This window comes from Rhinatrema bivittatum, chromosome 6 (genome assembly GCF_901001135.1).
Source record: "Rhinatrema bivittatum chromosome 6, aRhiBiv1.1, whole genome shotgun sequence".
Taxonomy (NCBI): Eukaryota; Metazoa; Chordata; class Amphibia; order Gymnophiona; family Rhinatrematidae; genus Rhinatrema; species Rhinatrema bivittatum.
In genome coordinates this window covers 343,833,568-343,856,605 of record NC_042620.1, presented here as the reverse complement: position 1 = coordinate 343,856,605, position 23,038 = coordinate 343,833,568, and the positions used below count along the sequence as shown (strand labels likewise).

At 42.5% G+C, this 23,038-nt stretch overlaps 1 protein-coding gene across 4 annotated transcripts in view; it reads right to left on the bottom strand.

Annotated features, from left to right (window-relative positions):
* The window catches only part of ATP11C (ATPase phospholipid transporting 11C), a 365,103-nt gene that overhangs the window by 290,111 nt on the left and 51,954 nt on the right, over positions 1-23,038 (bottom strand). For 3 of the 4 annotated variants that reach the window (XM_029607769.1, XM_029607772.1, XM_029607771.1), the window contains exon 2: positions 1,975-2,060. The exons of the other annotated variant lie outside the window; for it this stretch is intronic. In XM_029607769.1, coding sequence (XP_029463629.1) covers positions 1,975-2,025 — 51 coding nt within the window. In that variant the 5' untranslated portion in view covers positions 2,026-2,060. The remainder of the gene's footprint in view (positions 1-1,974; positions 2,061-23,038) is intronic. 4 annotated transcript variants of the gene reach the window in all.

Sequence of the window (23,038 nt, the reverse complement as noted above, 5' to 3'; positions counted from 1 at the left end):
GCAGAAAACAAAGAAAAAAGTGTTACGGGGCTAATTTACAATACAAAACCTGACAAGTATAAACAGAAAAATAAAACATTCATCTTAAGAGCTTATGCTGAAATAATAACAGCAATTATCCAATCAAACAGCAGTAGCTGACTGCACTACAAGACTGCAGAGTGAGCCTTTTAAGTAGGTTAAAACTGTAGAACATTAACCCGAGACCCCACTGAAGAATGACAACAAATAGCACCAAGGCAAGATGGATACGGCAGTCTGTAACTTATGCCAAAACGTTCACCTTGCAGCTCTTCTGCATGAAAGATGCTCAGGATTTTAAGAACCTGTTTAAAGAGTAAAAGTACTGCAGTTGCCATGCTAACTCACTGGAATGCATGAAAATTAAGACAGATAGGTACAAGTTGCTACCTTTTTACTGGACCAAAATAATACACTTTTTGACCAGCTTTAATCAGGTAATGTAAGAACCAGCAGGTAAATTCAAGAAACGTATTAAGTTAATCCAATGCAAAGGTAGTACCTTAAAATTTCCAAAAATCACAATCTGTTCAGAAAGAGAATTAGCCAGGGTCATTTCCAAAGGACTTCTGAGGGGAAAAGTAGTGCTTTACCCACAGAAACAGCTCTTTAGAAAAAACTGTGCAAGCGAAACATGCAAACACACACACACAGTATGGGCCGGATTTTTAAAGGGTTACGCACGCCAGGCCTATTTTAAAAAGGCCCAGCGACGCTTTACAAAAGGGGCGGTCCGGGGGCAGGGCCAGAGGCCTCTGACCGAGCGGCCACTGCCACAGTGTCGGAGGATTGTGTGCTGGCAGCCTGCCGGGAGGCGCAAAAGGTAAAATAAACGTTTTTGGGGGGTTAGAGTAGGGCTAGGGGGAGGAAAGGTTAGGGGGAAGAGAAGTTCCCTTCCAGGCCCCTCCGATTTCGGAGTGGCCTAGGAGGGAACGGGGAAAGGCAGCGCGGCTCGGCGCACACAAGGTGCACCACTGTGCACAGCCCCTTGCGCACGCTGACCCCTGATTTTATAACTTGCGCAAGTTATAAAATAGGGTGTACATGTGCACGTGCCGGGTAGCGCATGCACGCCACGCACACTCCTTTTAAAATCTACTCCTATCTGTGCACTTTCATGCACATGGGGAGAGGCTGCTTCCAGGGGTGGAATCTGGGCAGGGCTGGGATTTACACGCCCACTTTTGGATTTTAAAACGAATGTGCACCAAAACAGCAGGTGCAATTGTGGGCACCGTACTTTTGCCAGGATACATTTTCTAGTCAGAAGCCTGCAGGCACTTTCGTTTAGAAAACGAATGCAGGTAAAAAAATAAAACTGGTCAAAAGTTACCCACTAGGAGTAGCATTGACAGAAACCAAAACATTTCATTAGAGCCCTGTCCCACCACACAGAGGGGGAGGTTACGAGAGCGTGAGTCAGCAGACAAACTAGAAAAAGGCCACAGGTGTCTTCAGAGAATGCTGGATGGAGCTGGGAGAAGTCACAGAGCGTTGAACAGCAATGTATGCAGCTATGGCATTTTAGTGTGCAGTGGGAGGAAGGGAGGAAGTTGCGAAAAGTGCCAACCTTGCTGTGTCATGAATAAAAATTAGTTTGAGTTGATATAAAAGTGCACTTTTTTTTTTCCTTGGATGGACACAAAGTCCCCTCGAGGTTCTGGCTACATAGATTATTATTTCTTTCACATGTTACTAATCTCAACCAAATATAGGACAGCGCTCTGGTCAGATATTTATACAATTAATTGTGCAATACTCAAACGGTGCAAACAATTAGTGACTTTTTTTGCATGCAAACAGCAAGATTCAAAGTTAATATTATTGAACAAGCTAGGCTAGCTTCCTCTGTTAGTGGTTTTGCTAGTTTGAGAAGTTAAACAAGATTAGTGCCGTTAGTACTAACTTGATGAACAATATTTTAACCCAATGTTTCTGAACTGGCTTGCTTACCGCCTGTGATGGAAATGCAAACCCTGCAGCTTCTTTTGCAAACTTGTCCATAGCTTAAAAAATATGCAATCAGTGTTCAAGTTCTTCTGTATGAAAAACACCAGATAAAATGCATTAAGTGCAGCAGAGGAAAAAATAAAGTTGGTCTTAAAACATTTAAAAAAAAAATAAAAAATTCCATAAACTCTAAATCTGAGCAAAGGTCGCTAGGATGATTTGTACTGGAGAACATTCACCGAAACCAAAGTTGACACAAAAGTGGAATGAATCGTGTGTTGGGGGATGGGTGGGAGGAGCACCATGCACCAAGTCAAAATAGGTTTTCATTGGCTGAATACCATTTAAACCATATAAAAACATTTTCTAAATTATGTTTCCTGAAAACTGGGGCTACCAGAATTTTCAGGTTTAAAATGCCTCAGCCAGAATATTCAGAACGTGAGGTGTGATAAATTCCTACCATACAGTTCAATACAGTTTTTAAAAATGGTTGGTCAAGAGTTCACTATCCCATTGCCAATCCCCCTGTAACATTTGTGGCTAAAGATGAATAAAAGATTAGTTTGTTGGCAATTTCTGCTTCTGTTTTTAAGTCGACTCCATCCTCAATCAGGCCCCAATAAAGATAATTAAAGAAAGGGACCGAGCTACTAAATGCTTTTTCACATGTCTTCATGGGGCTTTTAGTTACTTTTGACCTTGAAGGAAAAGCATTGTTTCCAAAATCTGAATTTGAAGAAAAAGGTTTTTGGTTTATGAATACTTGCTGACATGACATTTACAAAAAAAAACTGTACTTTGATAAATAAAGTTTTAAAATATACTAAAATAAAGCACGAGGAAGAAAGCTGTAAACTATATAGATTAAGGATTGTACCAATTAGTATAAAAACGGGTGTTGAGAGATGGAAAGCAGTAAACAGTTGATCGCAACACCCCCCACCTTATCAATTTTAATTTCTTCTAATACATAACCAGACAAAAATGGATTCTGGCCCCAATACAGAAATTAGGTTGGAGTAAGCTGCAGTGGAATAGCCCGCCTGGCGCTGCATGGCAGAGTCATTTGGGGGTCTGGTTATCAAAGGCTCTAATGCACAAGTTAATGGATGTTGAGGTCCCCACACAAAAATTTAAGAGAAAAAAGGGGTAATGAAATGCAAAGCCATTCAAATCATCTTATCTATTACTGTGAAGAAGTGGGATGAGTAGCCCAAATGTTAACACACATGCATTAATACAAAAGCTTATCTATACTTCCACAGAGTAAATTAGTGCACTCCAATATATTCTGAATAAATCCTTTTCAGGACATTTATAGTAAGGAACATTTATAGTAAGGATATTGTAATTATAAATGTATTAGGTATATTATTGTAGGTTTATGGTTTTGTTATTTTGAATGTTATCATGCATTAGTTTAGATTGTATTTTAAAGATGTGAATTATTGTACTTTGCCCTGAGCCTGTAGGGCTGGACAGATGATAAATCAATCAATTCATTGTTAACACTGATATAAACCTGTATGTTCAAATCGGGTGGTAATGAGCCGATTTCAACATACTTTGATAATCCGATCCCCTGAGGGTGTCACGAGACTTCTGTAATATAGGAAATTAATTTGACAGATGACAAGTGGGAGAAATATGGAAACTATCACTTATAAACGTGATGCCTTCTAAATTTAAAGCAATTTGATTAAGTTATTTATAGCTGGCATGTGAAATTGCATTCAGCTGTCTGAACCAGATGCTGCTATGCCCTACAAGACTTTGGATCACTTCCTGTGCACAAATGGATAAGGCTCTTCAGAGTGAATTCTGAGAGAACCTGAAAGACTACGACCAACAAAGGATGACACGAGAGTGGAGCCCGAAAATAACCAACGAGTTGTAGTCAGGATTATGGCAGGTTGGTTACAGGATTGTATGGGGAATTGGTAGATGCAGACAGACCTTACCATAAGAAAGGAAGGCATCACTTCATCAAATTTAACTCTAGTAATCATACTGGAATAATTATTAGTTAGGGAAGGGGGAAGGAAATATTTTTTTCCTTGTACAGCAAGGGTGTACAGAGCCATAAACACAGCTCCCAATTTCCTGTGGAAGGTTTTCCAAGATCCTGCAACAATTACGTGGCAAAATTTGCACAATTTTGCATAATGTTTCACATCTCGCACCCTGCAAAAAGTCAATTTTATTGAAAACTTTTCACATTGTTTATATACAGTATCTAAACTATACACCAATACAAAATTTACCATGTACAAAAATGTACCATTTATCCAGTAAAGCCATATAAGTTACAAACAAACTGTGACAGGTCAGTTTTGTTTTCAATTGAAATACACTGCAAACATCTTTTATATTTTCTTCATACAGTCATCTTTCTTCCCTGCATATAAGCTTATGTATTCTGAAGCTGTTCTCCGCATCAGCAGCTTGCTGGTAGTTAAAGTTAACACAGTCTCTGCCAGCTGTGGGACGGGAGCAGCTGCAGACTGCCAACACACATCCAGGTCAGCCTCATATGCACGTGCAAGAACCTTCGTATAAAGATGAAATTCTTCTAGACGGACACCACGCCATCCAGGAATTATATCAAAATCATCTTTGGTTTGACATAAGAGATCTTTGAGGGCTACAACAATCTGACTGCTTGCTCTGTCCACTCCAGCCTCCCCCTCCCGGTTCCTTCAAGAGAGGGGGGGAGGGGGGAGGACTGGATTAGGGGAGCAGAGGGGGCTGCTCTTTTCCTCATCTACTTCCCTTCCTGAATACTGCCTGCGAGGGCCTGCAGCAGGAAGCAGAGACAGAACAGTTCAGCCCTGCCAGAAGAATGTAGTTTCCTTCAGATGACCGAATTGTCTGGTGGCAAAGCTTCAGGTTTTTTTTGCTTCTGCTCCAGGTTGTAAATTCTGCAGATTTTTCCCTCAGCTTCAGAACTGCAGGTGCCTAGGGGCACTGGTCATATACACTGTGCAGCATTATTTTTAATCTACTGGGCTTTATTTGCATAGGAACACTGTAAATGATGGCCAAAAAAAAAAAAAAAAAGACCAACATGGGCCATCCAGACTGTCCATTAAGGTTTTTAGGTTGTGACTGCTGCTCTCTGCAGGTGACTTTCATGCCCTCTGCTTAGGATGATCATTTAATGTGTCAATTAAGAAGACCCATTCATGCAGAGCAGAGATTGTTGGTGTTCACAGTAGCAAGGACGGAACAAGCCTCAAAAGTCAAAATAGTGGCCGATGCTGGTCAGTAGAACGGTCACGAGTCTGCTCCCCAAGCACCTCAGTTGAAGTGGGAATGCTGAATGAGCCTCAGTCAAGTTATTCTTAAACAGGGATGTCATACCGTTCTTGTTTATGCCACCATTTAAAAATAAAATGTGGGGAGGAACAAAACATCTGGTGGCTTCCTTCTTTATGGTGCTTCATCTTTAGGCTCCCCATGGTCTTAAGCATTTGGGCAAAAGATTTGATCAGGTCGACGTAGCGGCAGCATTCAGGGAACACTCAAATGGAGAGAAGAGTTAAAAATAAGCATGTTAGGAATTCTGTATGTAGTGGGTCCCCTTTTTGGCTGTGCGGCTTCTTCCAGGGGTGCTCTAGATCCAGGTTCAAGTCCAGATAGGGAAAAAGAAATTTACTTCTTGGGCCCCTAGCATGGTCAATAAATCCAACCTTATTGCTGGATAGTAGTAATTAATAAAGCTTAAGATGTACAGGGGGAACCAAAAAAAGAGTAGCCAGCAAAAGGAAACACTTGCCAGATTTACTCACTGTCCATTCACCAGCAATCAAACCACCAAAGTAAATATAAATAAAATGCCAAGAGTCCAATTGGTGTTCAAAATAAAGTTTACTTGAGCTTAAAAAGGAACAACCAGACCAAAACAGTAAAAATTAGAAAAAGCACAAGGAAAATCAAAGTCAGAAAAATCATGATTTCCTTTTCCATGTTGCTGTTCTGTGCCACCATGCATGTTCAAGAACCCCTCTCCTTGAAGGCACGAATGCAGCTCCAGGAAGTACTCATCAAAAAACTGGAAAAAATCTTCAAAATCTAAGTAAAAAAATATCCCTCTGTAATCCAAATGCTCAAAAATCTCTTCAGGACCCTTGACTTCTCCTCAGAAGTCTCAACACTTCTCTTTACCCTTGCTGTTAGCTGGTCATTAAGACAAAAAGATCTTGGATACAACCCTTCTGGATATCAGGAAGGACGCCTTGTCTTCCAAACTGATCAATCTTCTCCATAGCTCTCTGCAAAATAATAAATCTCTCTTTATCCTCCGAGTCACAACCCCCCCCCCCCCCCCAGAGATGAGGTAAGGACCATCCAGAACTCCTACTCCTTCTCCTGTCTTCTCTGAGCATGCTCCAGGAATGTTATCCCCAAAAAAGGTGGATTAAAGCCAAAGGGAGAACTCAAAAACAAAGTCTTCTCCCACTGCCCATGATGGAAACCTTTGGAAAATGTTAGTGATAGGCAAAGTTGGGTCACACGTACACCTTGAACACATTTCAGTCCTTTTTACAGCTAGGACTTCACAGATTTTGACACAGTACAAATAGCAAGCCTGTAGCCCCTCCCCCTTTCATTTCAGACCATGTTTAATTCAAGATCAGACTTTATTAACCATTGATTCCTTCTCTTTACTATCTAACTCAAGAACGTTGAGGGAGAATGCAGTGCTACAACTGAAGATATTCAAGAAATTGATCAACTAGAATTGGGCATTACTTCTGGATGGATCAGAGCACACTTTTGAGCACATTTAGATTCTAAGTCAATTTTTTCCCCATAGACACAGAATGGGCAAAGTTCGTATGACTAAGGCCCTCAGTGAGTCAGTCATGAATTAAGATTTAGTAAACAAAGCTGTGATTTTACTTTATTATGGTAGAAACAAGAAAAGCTTTACCCCTCTCTCCTCTTGGCCCCTTTCCATTAGAATTAATGTCATCGTTCCACTTTCTTCTCTAGTTCTACAAGATGTTTACGGCTCACTTCTACCTTTTGCCTGTCGAAACTAACCCTTTCATCAAAATTCTGCCTTAGTTACAAAAAAATATGTACAGCTAAAAAATAAATTATGCAATTTATTATAAAGAGCACTGAAGAAAGGCATTACAGGAAAGTCAAAATGGAACGCAATATCAAGATTTGATCACATGGTCTTGCCAATGCAGATGGATGCTTTCACAATGGGATTGGACCAAAGATAGAGAAAACGTAAAAATATTTAGTCAATAGCAAAAAAAAAAAAAAAAATTAAGAAAAAACACTTAGCACATTGTATTTTACTCTGGCAGTATTTAAGGATCCTTAATTAGCAGTATAATAGAGCCAAGTAGGTGGTTGGCCACTCAGAGAAAACTTCATGTTCATCAAGTAAGCGATGGTTTCCAAAAGGTGTCAAAGTAGAACCAGATGCATAAACAAATTAAATGTTACACAAATCAGAAGCATGAGGAATAGGTAATAACGATATGCAGGCAGATTATATAAAACAGAATATTATACTACTTTGGAGTAAAAAAAAATAAAATTGAGAGACTTAGAGCTTTAGTCAGACAATTAACATCAGTATTTGCTTCAGACAGAGCTTAACACACTTAATATTATCAAGACAATTATTGTACCAGTTTATAGTGGACTACCACAAACACAAATGCATCATTTACAGATTGTTCAGAATATGACAAAATATACACAATCTACGAAGCTGGGAGTATGCATCTCCACTGATGAAATCAATACACTGGCTCCCAATCCCAGTCCAGGTACAATTTAAATTATACGTACTTTTAGAGTGTAATTTTCACACTGCTTGAATAGTGGTAAAGTCCACGTGCATGTTGTACACACATTTTTTACGGAATATTTTCAATGTGAACTTGCACAAACGAGTTTGCTTTGAAAATACTCAGGTAACTAGCCAAATATAAGCACACTCTGCAGCACACAAAGTTACACCTGCTCTTTGGAAGGTGTAACTTGTGTGATGTGATTTACAAAAAGAAAAATATGTGCATAAATTCCAACTCTGTCCCCAAAAGTGCTCTCTTAAGTTTGTGTAAAGTATTAGCATTATTGTGTTAGGCGCATATTTTTGCATGAACTGAGCCCTAGTTTCAGCTTTGAAAATGCAGCTCCTGAAGAGAGATGGGTGCTCCCTAGAGAATAAGTTGAGGCACTATATACCACGATGCCAGTTATGTTCCATGCAAAAAGAATTACTAAGTATTTCAAGTATTTCAATCTAACCTTGTAAGAACACTTATGAAGGACTGCTACTACCTCCCGATCAGAGACCAAAGATAGAAGAGATACACCGGGACCAACATGGTCACCCGGTACAGACGGCATCCAAGCACCAGGGGCCTTACGAGCGGTGTACTGTGGCAGAAGTGAGAGCTGCTCATACCTCCCGCCTGCCCGATCCAAGACACGCCAGGACCAACATGGCCACCCACAGCTGACATCATCCAAGCACCAGAAGCCTTAAGAGCGGCATCTTGCAGCAGGAGTACAGGCTGCTCCTATCTCCCACTTGTACAACCCAAGATCCAAGAGGCGAGAGATACGCCAGGAGAAACATGGCCATCTGGTGCTGACATCATCCAAGAGCTAGGGGCCTTAAGAGCAGCATCCTGTGGCAGGAATGAGGCTGCTCCTACCTTCCGCCTGCCTGATCTGAGAACCAAAAGAAGAGAGATATGCTGAGACCAACAAGGCCACCTTGCGCCGACTTCATCCAAGCACTGGGGGCCTTAAGAACAGTGTCCTATAGCATGTCGCTTATGCTCGTTTTTTCCCCATATAAGAATGGGCAGGAAAAGAAAAGGGCAGATTGTTCACTCCCCACAGATTTGTACACTAACAAGAGGGCCTATGGATCTCCATGTTAATCGTCCAACTTCATCACTGCAGACTGTTCTGAGTAACGATTTGGACATCTTAAGCCCCAGGGCAAGTCTCCCCCCTCCTAATCCACAATCACTACAGAAGGTAAAAGCTACGGAAATATCAATCAGTTTTGCCTTTGCAAGATCTTTTATCAGAGAACTATCAGAACTTAATCTTCCACTAGTTAATGGTAGATTTGCAGCTGGGATTTCCCCACCAGTGCCACCCCCCTCAGCTTGTTCAAAGGAGTGGCACTGATGTTGTGGATGGTTCTGGAAATGTTTCCCTAAGAGATATATGGAGAGTAGTCACACATATACATAAAAATTTAGCTTCTGCAGTTACTTAACAATAATTATACAGCAGATGGCTCTAAAAAATTCTGACAACATGAGAGACTGAACTTGCTAGAAACCCAACTTGGGAACCAACATGGAGTAACTACAAATTTACAAGCAACATTATTAGCTGGAATTAAAGAATCTTTCATTACATTTCAAAATGTGAAATATTAGAAAATAAAGAGCTAAGAATTTGCAATTGTAACATTTTCTAATTGTTTATAAAATATGCCACTGAAGTTCTCCAATTTCTTCCTGATAAAGTTTTCTCGCTGTCCAATAAATGGAGGGATCTGGCCTCTAAGGAGGAAGCCACCGAAATGTTGGCTCCCCTCTCTAGTACTGATCTTACTCTATTTCTTCAAACTTCCCTCTAGATTCATCAAAATGCATGGTGTGGTAAACTGATCGTGCCCCAAGATAATTCCTATTTTCGCATCTTGCGCTGAGAGAGAGAGATAGAGACTATCTACAAGGCCTTCATAGTAGTGAAGTATTTGTATCTCTATAGGAGGGCCATCTAATAGATCGAAGTGAGGTGTTGGTGGTGCTTTAGTGTTTAGGGGCCAGTTTCTCATATAGACTTATGAACAGCACAGTACACCTTCGTGAAGATTTGACATCATTTGGAGTGAGGAAAGTCTCACAAAGATGCCATTTCTACTATGTTCTCTCACCCTAGTCGTGTGGGATAAATTGCAGGTTGGAGATGGGCTGTATAGCAGGACTTTTCCTGCGTCCTTCTTTTGCGTATATGCACTTATTGGAGATAGAACCCAAAAAGGATGTGGGAAAATACAGACTAATTTTTATATATTTATATATTTCAAAACTGTCTATTAATTTTCCCATACACAAGAAATCCAAACCGACACAACGACGAAATAAAAAGAGCAAGTACATTGGTGTACTCTTCCCAATGCACGCAGAGTACAACCTGGTATATTCAGCCCACTGTGAACCAATCCCCTCCTCCTCCACGGACCTATATATTCAAACGAAATGCTCATACATCATGCAACATTATAATCATTAAGAACAAGATTCCTGGCAGGATGCGACAGCGATTGCAAATAAAGATCCCATATTAACAGAAATGGTTTCCTGTATTTCATTAAATCTATTTTTTCCATGTATTATTTTTAATTTTTCTTATCCAGCAGATTCTTTGGTAAATAATTTTGTGCCTAAGGATGAGTGTTCTGTAAAGTATGCTTCTTTTGATGCGGTTGTGTCTTCAATATGCAGAGCTGGTAGGGGTGCACTGATGGCCAAGGCTGACATTGAGGCGGCTTTTCAGTTGTTGCCCATTCATCCTGCAAGTTTTCATTTTGTTGGGCTTTGCTTTCAGGAGTCAGTACTTTGTGGAGAGTTGTTTGCCTTTGGGTTGTGCAGTGTCTTGTGCATTTTTTGAAACTTTTTTTTTTTCAATTCTTTATTTTCAAAATTTTTGGAATTTACCAGGAAAAAAATCCTTACAGAAAATTCAATGTCTTTTAAAAAAACCATGAAATAATCAAGTGTACAATTTTTCCATATCATACATGTAATTACAGACATTTAATTATAAGTAAATATAATGGCAATTAGGAGACAGAAGGAGCAAAAATTTGTCAAGGAAATCAATATATATATATATATATCACAAACTTAACATGATAGACACGCCTGACTACTGCATCTTTTCTTCTCTTTTCAAACCGGTTCTGTTGAGACCTCAGAGGGGGATCTTCCAGCTAGAAACTTTTTCAGATTTTCTGGTTCATGGAAAATATATTTAGATATATTTAGTATCATATTTAGATACCTGATACAAGCTTTGCAGGGATATTTCAAAATGAACCTAGCTCCCAGCTTCAGTACCTCAGGCCGCATCAATAGGAACTCTTTTCTACATGTCTGTGTAGTTTTTATCACGTCTGGAAAAATCCAGATAGGCAATCCATAAAAAGGAATTTGACGATTTCTAAAGAATAATCGCATAATATGATTTCGCTCTGAAAGAAATGCAAATGACACTAGCATAAGTTTCCTTTGGTTGACCTCCTCTTCTGAAGACATTTCTAATATATCAGTTAAGTTCAAAGATAGATTTTGTTCTTCTAATTGTGTAGTTTGTTGAAGGTAAAATGCCTTAACTACCACTGGTAGAGCTGGCTCAGGAAAATTTCAGATTTTTCTTCATATAAACCTTAAATAGTTCCAGCGGCGAAATAGATTTAATTACTGGAAAATTAAGTATACACAAATTATGAGCTCTCAGAGCATTTTCAACGGATTCAAGTCTTTTTGAAGTTACACTTTCAGAAATTATCAATTTATCTTGCTTAGTTTCCAATGCACTGATTCTTTTTTCCAAATCTTCTGTTTTATTTGTAAATGTTATTATTAGGTTATTATTCTTGACTGTTTGATTCTGAATGTCCACTCTTACTTCAGATAAGATTTTAATGGAGTTTTCAATTGCACTCAGCATAGAGCAAATCCCTTCCAAAGATATTGTCTCAGGTTGCTCAACCCTGTACCTTGAACAGATAACAGGACGGCTGCTTCTTGTGCCAGCGGCGTAGAAGTCCTCAGAGGATCCTCCATTTCACCAAGTTGTTCCTCTTTCTCCTCTCCTGGAGCTTCAACTCGCTGATCTCCGATGCCACCATCCCTGGCCATCATCATGGCCGCAGCAGCTTCCACTGAAGTTGGGCAAGGTATCACGGTGTTTCGAGGGTGTGCAGGTTTTCGCGGTAATCTGGGGCTCAGCGTCATATCCAGGGTCAAAGGGGACGGCTCTTGCTCCTGAGCCGCTCCCCCAGCGACAGAGTTCTCCGTAGTAATAGATGCAGTTCCCGCAAAGAAACCGGAGATAGTTGGCTGTCGGGGGTCTGCTACTGGTGAGTTAGTAGGCTCACCTCTTAGCCGCCCCTTTTGCTTAGTATGCGGCATATTTTAAATGAATTGTAAAGAATAATCCAGGAAATTTGGCAGCACTTCCTCCAGCGTTTCACACGGGTCTACGCCTCGGCGGCCATCTTGCCTCCTGCATTTTTTGAAACTTTTAAGTATGTTTGTGCAGAGGTCACGATGCAGTAAATGGGTAGTGATAGCATGTTCCAATACTTAGATGATTTTTTGTTTGTGGGACCAAGTCAGTCAGATTTATGCATTGTCCTTCAGGATGGGTTTATGTGGGTGGTGGGTCTATTTGGTATTCCAATCGCTCATAATAAGACAGAGGGCCAATGGACAGGGTCACCTTTTTGGGCACTAAGTTAGATTTTGTTAGTATGGCTTCTTGTTTACCAGTAATTAAGGTGCAGAGGCTGAGGGAGTTTGTTCAGATAGCACAGGTCACCAAGAAGGTGACCTTGCATCAGATGCAGTCATTGATGGGATCACTGAACTTTGTTTGTCATATTAGCCCGATGGATAGAGTGTTTATAAGACAATTATCAGTGATGACAGCAGGAGTCAAGTCACCACGTCATCAGGGTACCAAGGAAAATTTGGGAGGAGTGTGGTGTTTGGGCATCATTCTTGGAATTTTTTAATGGTGTTTGCATGGCGTAGGAGGACTTGGTATCCAACAGAGACCTCAAGCTTTACTTGGACGTAGCTGGGGCTTTCGGTTTTGGGGTATATTGAAAGGGGGTGTGGTGCGCGGAGTGTTGGCCAGTTGAGTTGGTGGAGGCAGGGATAGTTAGAAACATTACAAACTTGGAGTTGTTTCCTATTGTGGTAGCTCTGACCTGATGGGGTGATCGACCACATGACAAAAGGGTCATTTTCTAGTGTGAAAACTTGGGGGTGGTTGAAGTTATTAACCAGCAGTCTGCAAAATGCGAGCATGTGTCAGTATTGTTGCGAGAACTGGTACTTGTTGGAAATTCCGGCCACAGGTTGCCGCAACCAGGTCCCTCTAAATCTGCTGGCAGACACCGGCATCAGCCTCTCTCCTTGGCGCTCCGATGCAGGCCACTCCGGGGCCTTGCCGCGGAGTCTTCCCCACGAGGGAGACGCCGCCGACTTCCTCCTGGGCCCCGCCTCCTTAGGCGCACACGCTCGGCCAAGTTGGACTCTTAAAGGGGCTGCGGCGGGAAACCTCGGCCCGGCCCCCAACTAGGCCGTCATCAGCTGGGGCTATTTAAGTCCACTCCTTGCACACATTCTTTGCCTTGGCAACAGGTCAGCTCTTCGGAGAATCTAGTTGCTGCGTTCCTGCTTGTTCCAGCTCCGGTTCCTGTGTTCCCGCTGTTCCAGTCCTCCTGTTCCTGCTCTCGTGGTACCGCTCCCTTCTCCTGATTCCAGCCCTTGGATTGTTTATTCGGTTCTGACTGCCTGACTCTGCTGTCTGCTTCTCATCCTGACCTTTGGCGTGTTCCCGGATCCTGCTTGTCTTCTGCCTGCCCCGACTTCTGACCTGGTTCCTCATGCTGCACAGTCAGTGCCTGCCCCTGACTCCTGGACTGCCTTTGTTCACCCAGAACTCCGCCAGCCTTGACCCAGACCATCATCTCTGCTACCTTCCGTGGATATCTCTTCTCCAGGAGATCCTCGCTTAAGTCCTCCCAGCCTCGGCACCCAAGGGCTCAACCTGAGGGGAACGAGGGCTGGTATAGGTGAAGTTCCTGTCTGATCTCCTGGTCCTGCATTGCCTTCTGGCTATGAGACCACTGGAGGACCTTCCCTCAGTGGGAGTTCCAGCTCTCGAGCCGGCTCAAGGGTCCACAGCGCTAACAGTACTACTGTACCTGAGATGGAATGTTTCAGCTACAGCTAGACATATGACAGGTGTAGAGAATTTAATTGCCGATGCACACTCTCATTGCAAGTGTGATGTCTTTTGGTGAATGGCCCTGCAGGCGGATGAGAGATGAGCAGCAATCTGGGAGCATCTATGGCATTTTGGCCTGCTGAAGCATGGAAAAATGATTAGGGTATTGGTGGCACCAGCAACTTGGTGGTTTGGGGGATCTGGTAGTGAGAGTGACATCATTAAATACATTTTGTGGGCTATGCAGGGCAGTTATTCCATGTCAACTGTCCGGTCACACACTGCAGGTTTTTCCTTCTTTCAAAAGATTGGTGGTTAAGGGCGACCTGGTGGCAAGCTTTGTGGTGGAGTGTTAGGTGGTTGGGCGAAGGATCGTGGTCTAGTCGAGGACAAAAAGCAGCCAATTAAGAATTCTGAGGTAGTGGTCATTTCAGAGCACCTGAGGGTGGTGTGTTGGTCTGAGTATTAGGTAGTGCTTTTTCTGGGTGGCATGAGTGTTTGCATTTTTGGGGGCTATGAGAGTTGGCGGACAATGCATGCGGAGCGGGGTTACAGACAATCTGTGGATATTTAGGGATAGAGTGCGCTTTCAGATTCATAGGTCAAAAGTGGATCAGAGAGGCCGAGGGCAGGTGGTTACCTTGGTGCCTTGACTTGTCCGGTGCATAGTGCACAGGCTTTCGTGAAGATCATGCCGTAAGTCAGAGGTTCATTCTTGGTACATGCTGACGGGTCCCCCTTAACAAGATTGCAATTTGCGCAGGTCTTGCAATTGGTGGTCTTGAGGATGGGATAGAATGAGGACATCTATAGGATACATTCTTTCCGTATTGGGGCTGCTACAACTGCTGCAGAGATGGGGTTGTCCGAGGATCTGATTCAGTTCATAGGGAGGTGGCGATCTGGAGCCTTTGCATCGTACATGAGAATATAACATTGTGAGGGACCATAGGCTTGGGGGCGAGTTGTCGAGCATTTTGTTAATGGTTTACATATTTCTTTCAGAGTTGCAGGGAGTTCGCATTGATCGGGGATGCACCTGGATTGTGGGTCACTTTTTTTGGTAAAGGTGTGGGAGGTGCCGGAATTTATTTTTGTACATCTCAGGAGTAATGACATTGAGGTCTATTCATGCAAAGAGATTGTTTTGATGGTAAGAAAGGATTTCACAAGCATAATGAATGAAGTGCCAAATACAAGGGTGGCTTGGTTAGACATGATAGTTAGATTTAAATTGAAGAATGAAACTTTCTGGAAGTGTGGTGTTAAAGTGAACAGGCAAATTGGTAGTTGAGTGGAGGGTCAAGGTGGTTATTGGATAAGTGGTCATGGGATGTTTGTGAAAAGTTATCAAGCAGACAGTGTACATCTGTCAGAAGTGGGGCTAGATTTGTTTAACATGCTTCAGGAGGCTTTGGAAAGGTTGATTAATAGGAGTCAGTTGGGCCGCAGTGTGGGGGAACAAGGGCATCCTTGGTTGTTATTTTATGGCAGAAACCCAAGCTCAAATTGTCAATTGTTAATAATTTACATTAATGGGGTGGCTGCTACACGAGGCGGCTGGTGAGCAATGGGGCTGCTGCTGCTCAGGCTGTACTCACCCTTGCTGGGATGTGGCAGGGTGAGGAATATTGGAGGACTGTTGCCTCTGGGGGAGTGGTGGTATGTGGTTGGGGGGGGGGGCGGTGATTATTAATATTGATATTGTTGTTTGGGCTCAGATTATGTTTTATTTCACAATACACCGCAGCCTTTTGTAAAGCCATACATTGTGTATTGTGCTGTTGTGGAGGGAAGGGGGGGGGGGGGGAGGACAAGTCCTGCCTTGTACTTGTTAGTAAAAAGCTGGGGGGCCTGGACCTCCCTGCTGCCATTACCATGGTGGCATGAGGAGCATCTGTTCCTCATCCTTTTGTGGTTGTGTGAGTGGGGGTAAGAATGTTGTGCCTCAGGAGCCGTTGCAGTATGTGTCAATATTTTTAAAATGCTGTATGGCCATTTGTTTCCTGAGTGCAGCGTGGGGTTTTTATTTGCTGGGGCAGTGTGGTGGAGATAGTCAGCGGGTTGGCGGTTTTTCCTTCCCTTCCTCCCTCCCTATTTTATGTGTTATGTGAGTGATTGGTTTCGAGCGGGTGTAATGTCACAGTTTTTGGAGGCAGAAACCCAAGCCCAAATTGTCAATTGTTAATGATTTACGTTGTTAAGGGGGTAGCAATGGGGGCTTCTGCTCAGGCTGTAGACTCGCCCTCACTGGGATGTGGCGAGGTGAGGAATATTGGAGAACTTAACTCTGTATGCCACTGGGGATGTGGTGGCATGCAATTTGTGGGGGCTGGGGTGATTATGTAAACCGATGTGATGTACACCAACAAATGTCTGTATACAAAAGCAAATAAATAAAATTATGTTGATATTGTTCTTTGGGCTTGGGTTATGTTTTATTTCACAATAAATTACATCCTTTTGTAAAGCCACGCACTGTGTATTGCTTTGTTGTAGGGGGAAAGAGGGAAATGTAGACAATGCATAAGTCCCGCCTTGCACATTTTAATAAAAGCCGTGTTTTACTGCTCTTGCAAAGATACTTCCCTGGCTTGTTTGTTTTTCTTAAGAAGGCATTCTCTTATCTAAAGAAATTATGCTGTGCTATGAATTGCTAAGGAAAACAATAGAAGTAGTTCTATTCACAGCTAAGGCCTAACTTAAAAGGACAATGTACAGCACGCCATAGATAAAAATAGGTGCAAATGTAGGTAAACTACTAACTGGAACCATCTCCAAAGTAGAAGGGCAACTTAATCACTGTTAAGGTATGGCAGACTCCAGAGTGAAATAAGAACATAAGAATTTCCATACTGGATTAGTCTGAAGATCCATGAAGCCCAGTATCCTGTCTCCAACAGTGGCCAATCCAGAGCACAAATATTTGTCAATATCCCAAACAAATAATTCCTTGCTGCTATCATGAAGTGATGACTATTACCTAAGTCTTGTTGGTTAATAATGGTTCTCATCCAGGAATTTGTCCAAATCATTTTTAAACCCAGCTATGTTAATTGCCTTAACCACATCCTCCGATAATAAATTCAAGAGATTAATTTTGCATTGAATGAAATAACTTTTTCCAATTTGTTTTCAATGTGCTACTTACAAACATCATAGTGTTCCCTAAGAATTTGCTCATTACGCAATGTATTTATTTACATGACATTCATGTAAATGTAATTACTCGCCCTAAACCTTTCGATGTCAGAGCCAAGTACAACACTAAAAGTAAAACAAATTTCCTTCCTGAATTGAGAACAACATTATCTTTTAGAGGAAAAAGAAACCAATCTGGTTCTCAAAGGAAGTGGCTGAAAAAATAAAGGCAAAAAGAACAGCGTTCAAGAAGTATAAATAATACCATACAAGGGAACACAGGGAAGAATCTCTCTTAAAACTAAGGGAGACAAAGAAAGAAATAAGGAAAGCGAAAGATCAAGTGGTATCAACAGCGGGCCCGTCCCTCTGGAATTCCCTACCACCTGACCTCCGCCTTGAGCCGTGCCATACTACTTTTAAGGCGAAACTAAAGACTTGGCTCTTCCTGCAAGCATTCCCAGAGAGCTAAGATCTAGAAGGAAATACAATCCCTGTCCTTTTGTCCTTTTGTTCTAATGTATTTATCCCTATGCCTTATTTATCCAAGATTGAAATTGCCTTATTCATATGTTTATAGTTAGCCTAGTTAGTTTGTTTTTCTTATTTACTTAGACCAATTTTCTGTTTTTGTTCCAAGATTTGTTCCATGTAAACTGCCACCCGGCAGTAGTTATTACTGTTAACTGTGAACCGGAGTGATATGTATTGTATACAGGAACTCCGGTATATAAAAAACCATAAATAAATAAATAAATAAGAAAGAATTGCCAAAGAGGTAAAGTGAGGTGACAAATCATTTTTCAGAAATATACGAGAAAGAAGGAGGGCCCAAAGTAGTATAGTGAACTGAAAGGTGAAGAGGAGCAATGATGGAGAGACGAAGAAATAGCAGAAATATTGAACAAATACCTCAGTTTGGTGTTCACAAAAGAAAACCCTGAAGAAGAACCAATCTTGGTTGACAAGCTTGTAGTTGGGGATAGGGTAGACGAAACTCCTTTAGATGGGAACAGCTAGGCAAACAAAGTGGACGAGGCTATGGGGCCGGATGAGGTACATTCCAGGATACTGAGAGAGCTCAGAGTTGTACTGGCAGGTCTGCTGAAAGACATGTTTAATAGATCCCCGGAAACAGGATTGGAAAAGAGCAGTGGTGGGCCCGCTTCACAAGAGTGGTAGCAGAAAGGAGGCTGGAAACCACAGGCCAGTTAGTCTCACCTTGGTGGTTGGAAAATTAATGGAGACACTGCTGAAGACAAGGTTAGTGAACTATCTACAATCTGGTGGGTTGCTGGACCTGAGGTAGCATGGACTCACCAGGGGAAGGTCTTGTCAAGCCCAATTTCTCATCTCTGTCAAATGCGATCGGACAAGCCGCATTGTCTTTTTGTGGTTAATTATTATTATTTTAATTGCTTATACTATTTATTTTACAAATTATGTTTGTTTCTGTTAACCGTTTTGATCAAATATTACTTTTGTAAAGACAGTATACAAACAATTTTTAAATAAAAAAAATAATCCCAAATAAGAAGGCCCTTCCATCTTTAATGCTTTAAACATTGAAATCTGTAGTTTAAAACAAATACGCTGTTGAGGTGGCAACGAATGCAGTTTACATAGAAGAGTGGTTACATGATCCCAAGGCTGGCCACACATTACCATCCTAGCAACAGAATTCTGCAATGCTTGTAAGGCACAAATGCTTGATAAGTAAACTCAGATATATACTATTACAGTAATCTATATAAATAAAAATGTTAAATAGTTTGGACGTAATCGATAATCTCAGAAACTACTGCACCAATTGCTTTCAAATTTGGACACAACCTTGCTTTCACTTTTGGCAAGGTTCTTCTCTATCTAGATTATATAGATGTCACACGGTTACAGATAAAAACATGTTTTTACATGTGTGTGGGGAAAACAGCGACATCTGTTGGACAGACATGCAATACACACTATCTACCTTGGGAAATGAAGCTGCTGTACTGCGCTTGCGCGGGCAGGAGCACACGTCTGGCACAGTGGGACCAACATGGTGCTGGGAGGAGCAGCAGCGGCGGACCGGCAGCTATAATCGGGCGTGGTGGTGTCGGCCGGCCCAACTTTGACACCTGGGAGGAGCTGCGGCGGCGATCTGGTGCGGCTCACTTGCACGACAGGGAGGGATCCTTGTTGACCTCGCGTCTTCGGGAGCAGGCCACGCAGAACCGCACAAGAGGGAGAGGGACGGGGGGGGGGGGGGGGAATCAGCTGGGAGGGCATTGCGAGCGGGAGGGGATCAGTCAGTGAAGGAGATTCAGAGAAGGTGTGTTGTCACTGACGAAAGGGTAGGGAGTAGGCGGGGAGAGGTGACAGTGAGGGGAGGGAGAATGAAGGGGGCCGTGAGTGTCAGGGGAGAGACACAGAGGGGAAGAGGTGAGTGTGAGGGGTGAGAGTTGGAGTGGGGACAGGGGAGTGAAGGGGGGGGGGGTTAGTGACCGAAGGGGGAGGGGTGAGTGTGAGGAGAGAGAGTTGGAGTGGGGACAGGGGAGGAAAGGGGGGGTGAGTGACCAAGGGGGAGGACGATGTGTGACTGAGGTATATGAGCAAAGGGAAAGAGAGGGGGGGGGGGGAAGAACCTGACTCTGCCACTGCAACGCGTGGCGGGCCACTACGACACAGAGGGGAGAGGTGAGTGTGAGGGGTGAGAGTTGGAGTGGGGACAGAGGAGTGAAGGGGGGTTAGTGACCAAAGGGGGAGGGGTGAGTGTGAGGAGAGAGAGTTGGAGTGGGGACATGGGAGGAAAGGGGGGGTGAGTGACCAAAGGGGAGGACGATGTGTGACTGAGGTATATGAGCAAGAGGAAGGGGGGAGGGGGAAAAGAACCTGACTCTGCCACTGCAACGTGTGGCGGACCACCGCTAGTCTATTAATGAAAGTACGAAAGATTGTACCAATGTGTGAAAATCATTCCGATCCAGCACATCTCATATGATATAGTGTTCGCAACTTAAAGAAACCTAACTTTAGTATTGACTTCAACTGTATAAAAACAAATTTGTCAAATACCACCCTTAAATTCCTCATAACTGTTTTTACTGGGATTGTAGTTCCATTCACTAAAATTGGGTGATGTACCAAATCTGGAAGAAATGGATTGAGGAAGAGCACTCAATGTGATGTACTTGGATTTCAGCAAATCTTTTGATACAGTCCCGCACAGGAGGTTTGTGAATAATATAAGAAGCTTGAGAGAGAGCGCCAAGGTAGTAGCTTGGATTGCAAACTGGCTGACTGACAGGAGACAGCATGCAATGGCAAGTGGAACCTACTCTGAAGAGAGACCCATATTAAATGGAGTGCCACAGTGATCAGTTCTGTTCAATATCTTTGTGAGAGACATTTTGGAAGGGCGAGACGGTAAAGTTTGTCTATTTGCGCATGATACTGCAACAGACTGAACACACCTGAAGGAGTAGAGAAAATGAAAAGTGATTCAAGAAAGCTTGAAATGTGGTTGAAGATATGGCAGCTGGGATTCGATGCCAAGAAGTGCAGAATCATGCATCTGAGATGGGGTAATCCAAAAGAGCTGTATGTGATTGGGGGGGGGGGGGGGTGATAGACTGATGTGCATGGACTGGGAGAGAGACCTTAGGATGATACTGTCTGCTGATTGGAAGGTGGCGAAGCAATGTGACAAGGTGATAGTTAAAGCTAGAAGAATGCTGGGCGAGAGAGAGACAGAGAGAAAGTACCAGTAAGAAAAATGAGGTGGTGATGGCCATGTACAGGTCTTTGGTGAGGCCTCACCTAGAGTACTGCATTCAGTACTGGTGCCCGTATCTTAAAAAGGATAGAGACAGGGTGGCGGTGGTCCAGAGAAGGGCAACCAAAATGGTGTGGGATCAGCAGCAGAAGACCTATGTGGAAAGGCTGAAAGATCTAAATATTTTTACCTGGAAGAGAGGCGGTGCAGAGATACGATACAGACGTTCAGATACCTGAAAGATTTTAATGAGGCACAAATTTCAAACCTTTTACATTGGAAAGAAATGAATAGAAATCAGTAGAAAGAAATCAGTAGAAATTGGTCGAACTCCGGGGGGGGGGGGGGGGGGGGGGGGGGGAGCAGCTCAGAACCAACATCGGGAAATATTTCTTCAGAAAGAGAGTAGAGGATGCTTGGAATGCCCTTCCAAAGGAAGTGGTGAAAACAAAAACAGTCAAAGATTTCAAAGGGACATGGGATAAACACTGTGGATCCCTAAAAGCTAGAGGATGGAAATGAAGAAAAGGGTGCATGGGAATTACTACCCTTAACTAATAAGCCTTGATGCAACTGCAATATTGCTCTCCACTTCAAAGGCGGGGGAAAAGAGAGTTTGGATTCAGACAACAATGAAGGACTCCAACTTTTACAGTCTGGGGAACTGACAAGCATGGGAGCTACCTGCACAGAGCAGCAGTTACTACTCTTAACAGAAGGCATGGGATTACCATCCTTAACAACAAGCCTTGATGCTTTTGTCACAATTGCAACATCACTCTCCATTTTGATGGGGGGGAGGGAGTGGAAGAGGAATTGGATTCCACGACAACCAACATGGGCCCTGATTTTTACGGTTTGGGGTACTGATATGAAGTCCAACGAGCAAAAGGGAAAACCAGTTACCAACTTAAAATAATTGCTCTCTTAATAATTTTCTCTTTTTTATTTTTAGATTTTTACATTGTTAAACTATTTTCCTTTTGAAAAAAGTTTTTAAAGAGAAAGTGAACTGCATCAGCAAGCCAGTCAGCGTCTCTCCTCAAACCTGGAGAGCGCTCGGTCTTCTCAATCACTTGCAGTCACTTAAATATCCAGTTGTTATTATCAACACTTGAGTCGTATAGTTCAAAAAAAAAAAAAAAAAAAGAACCTCATACACCAACAACGGCAATTCATGGCCTTAATGTGAAAAGCAACAGATTTCATGCGAGTTAGACGGATTTGAAAATTTTCAGATAAGGCTCAACTATGGCCAAAGTTTCGCTGACAGCAGCTTCATCAGGAGCCAAGAATGACAATATTGACACGGTGAAATTCGACAAACAATTCCATCTCTAGCATAAAACAAAATCTTAAAGCCTGTTGATACTATCTTCTATTCACAGTATTCGCATCAATCCTTTCTCTTTCTGTCAACTCTGAAATTGGGACCCTAAGGTCTCCCGCTTAATTTCAAGATGGACAGAAACTGGTTTTCCCTTTTGCTTGTTGGATTTCTTTTTTGTGGGATTATTTTGCTCTTTTGTTTTCATTGTACTGATATGAAGAACAGAACTGCATCTGTGGCCACATCCAAAAGCAAAGCACATCAAGCAGCACTGTCAATTTTCAAGAAAGCTCATCATCCAGTAAAAATGTTGCTAGCAGTATTTTTACTTTTTTTTATGGGTTACAATAAAGCTTGGGGGATAACTGCACAGAGTGATAGTTGCTATCCTTAAGAGAAACATGGGGGTGACTTACAAGGTGTGACAGATACTACCATAAGAAGTTTGCTGGGCAGACTGGAAGGACCATTTAGTCCTTTTCATAGTAATATGTAACAAAATGACTCCTGTTAATTCACAGTTTAATTTTTTTTTTGTCAAACTAGGGAAGACTAGGAAGCCATTATTTTCACTCAAAGGCAGAGCTGGACAAATCTGGTGCCAGGTCACTATGTCCAGATAGCACAGTGGCTCATTCTCAGAGTGGTGCCACCAGCGCTGGGGGCAGGTGACACAGCTGGCAGGTAGAAGAAAGCCAGTGAATCTACAGTGTTGTGATGAGAAGACTGCAGAGCTAGGACTGAGAGAACAGGTAGGCAGAGGGGGAGAGAGGATTGTGGTAGAAGTGATGAAAGCAGCAAGA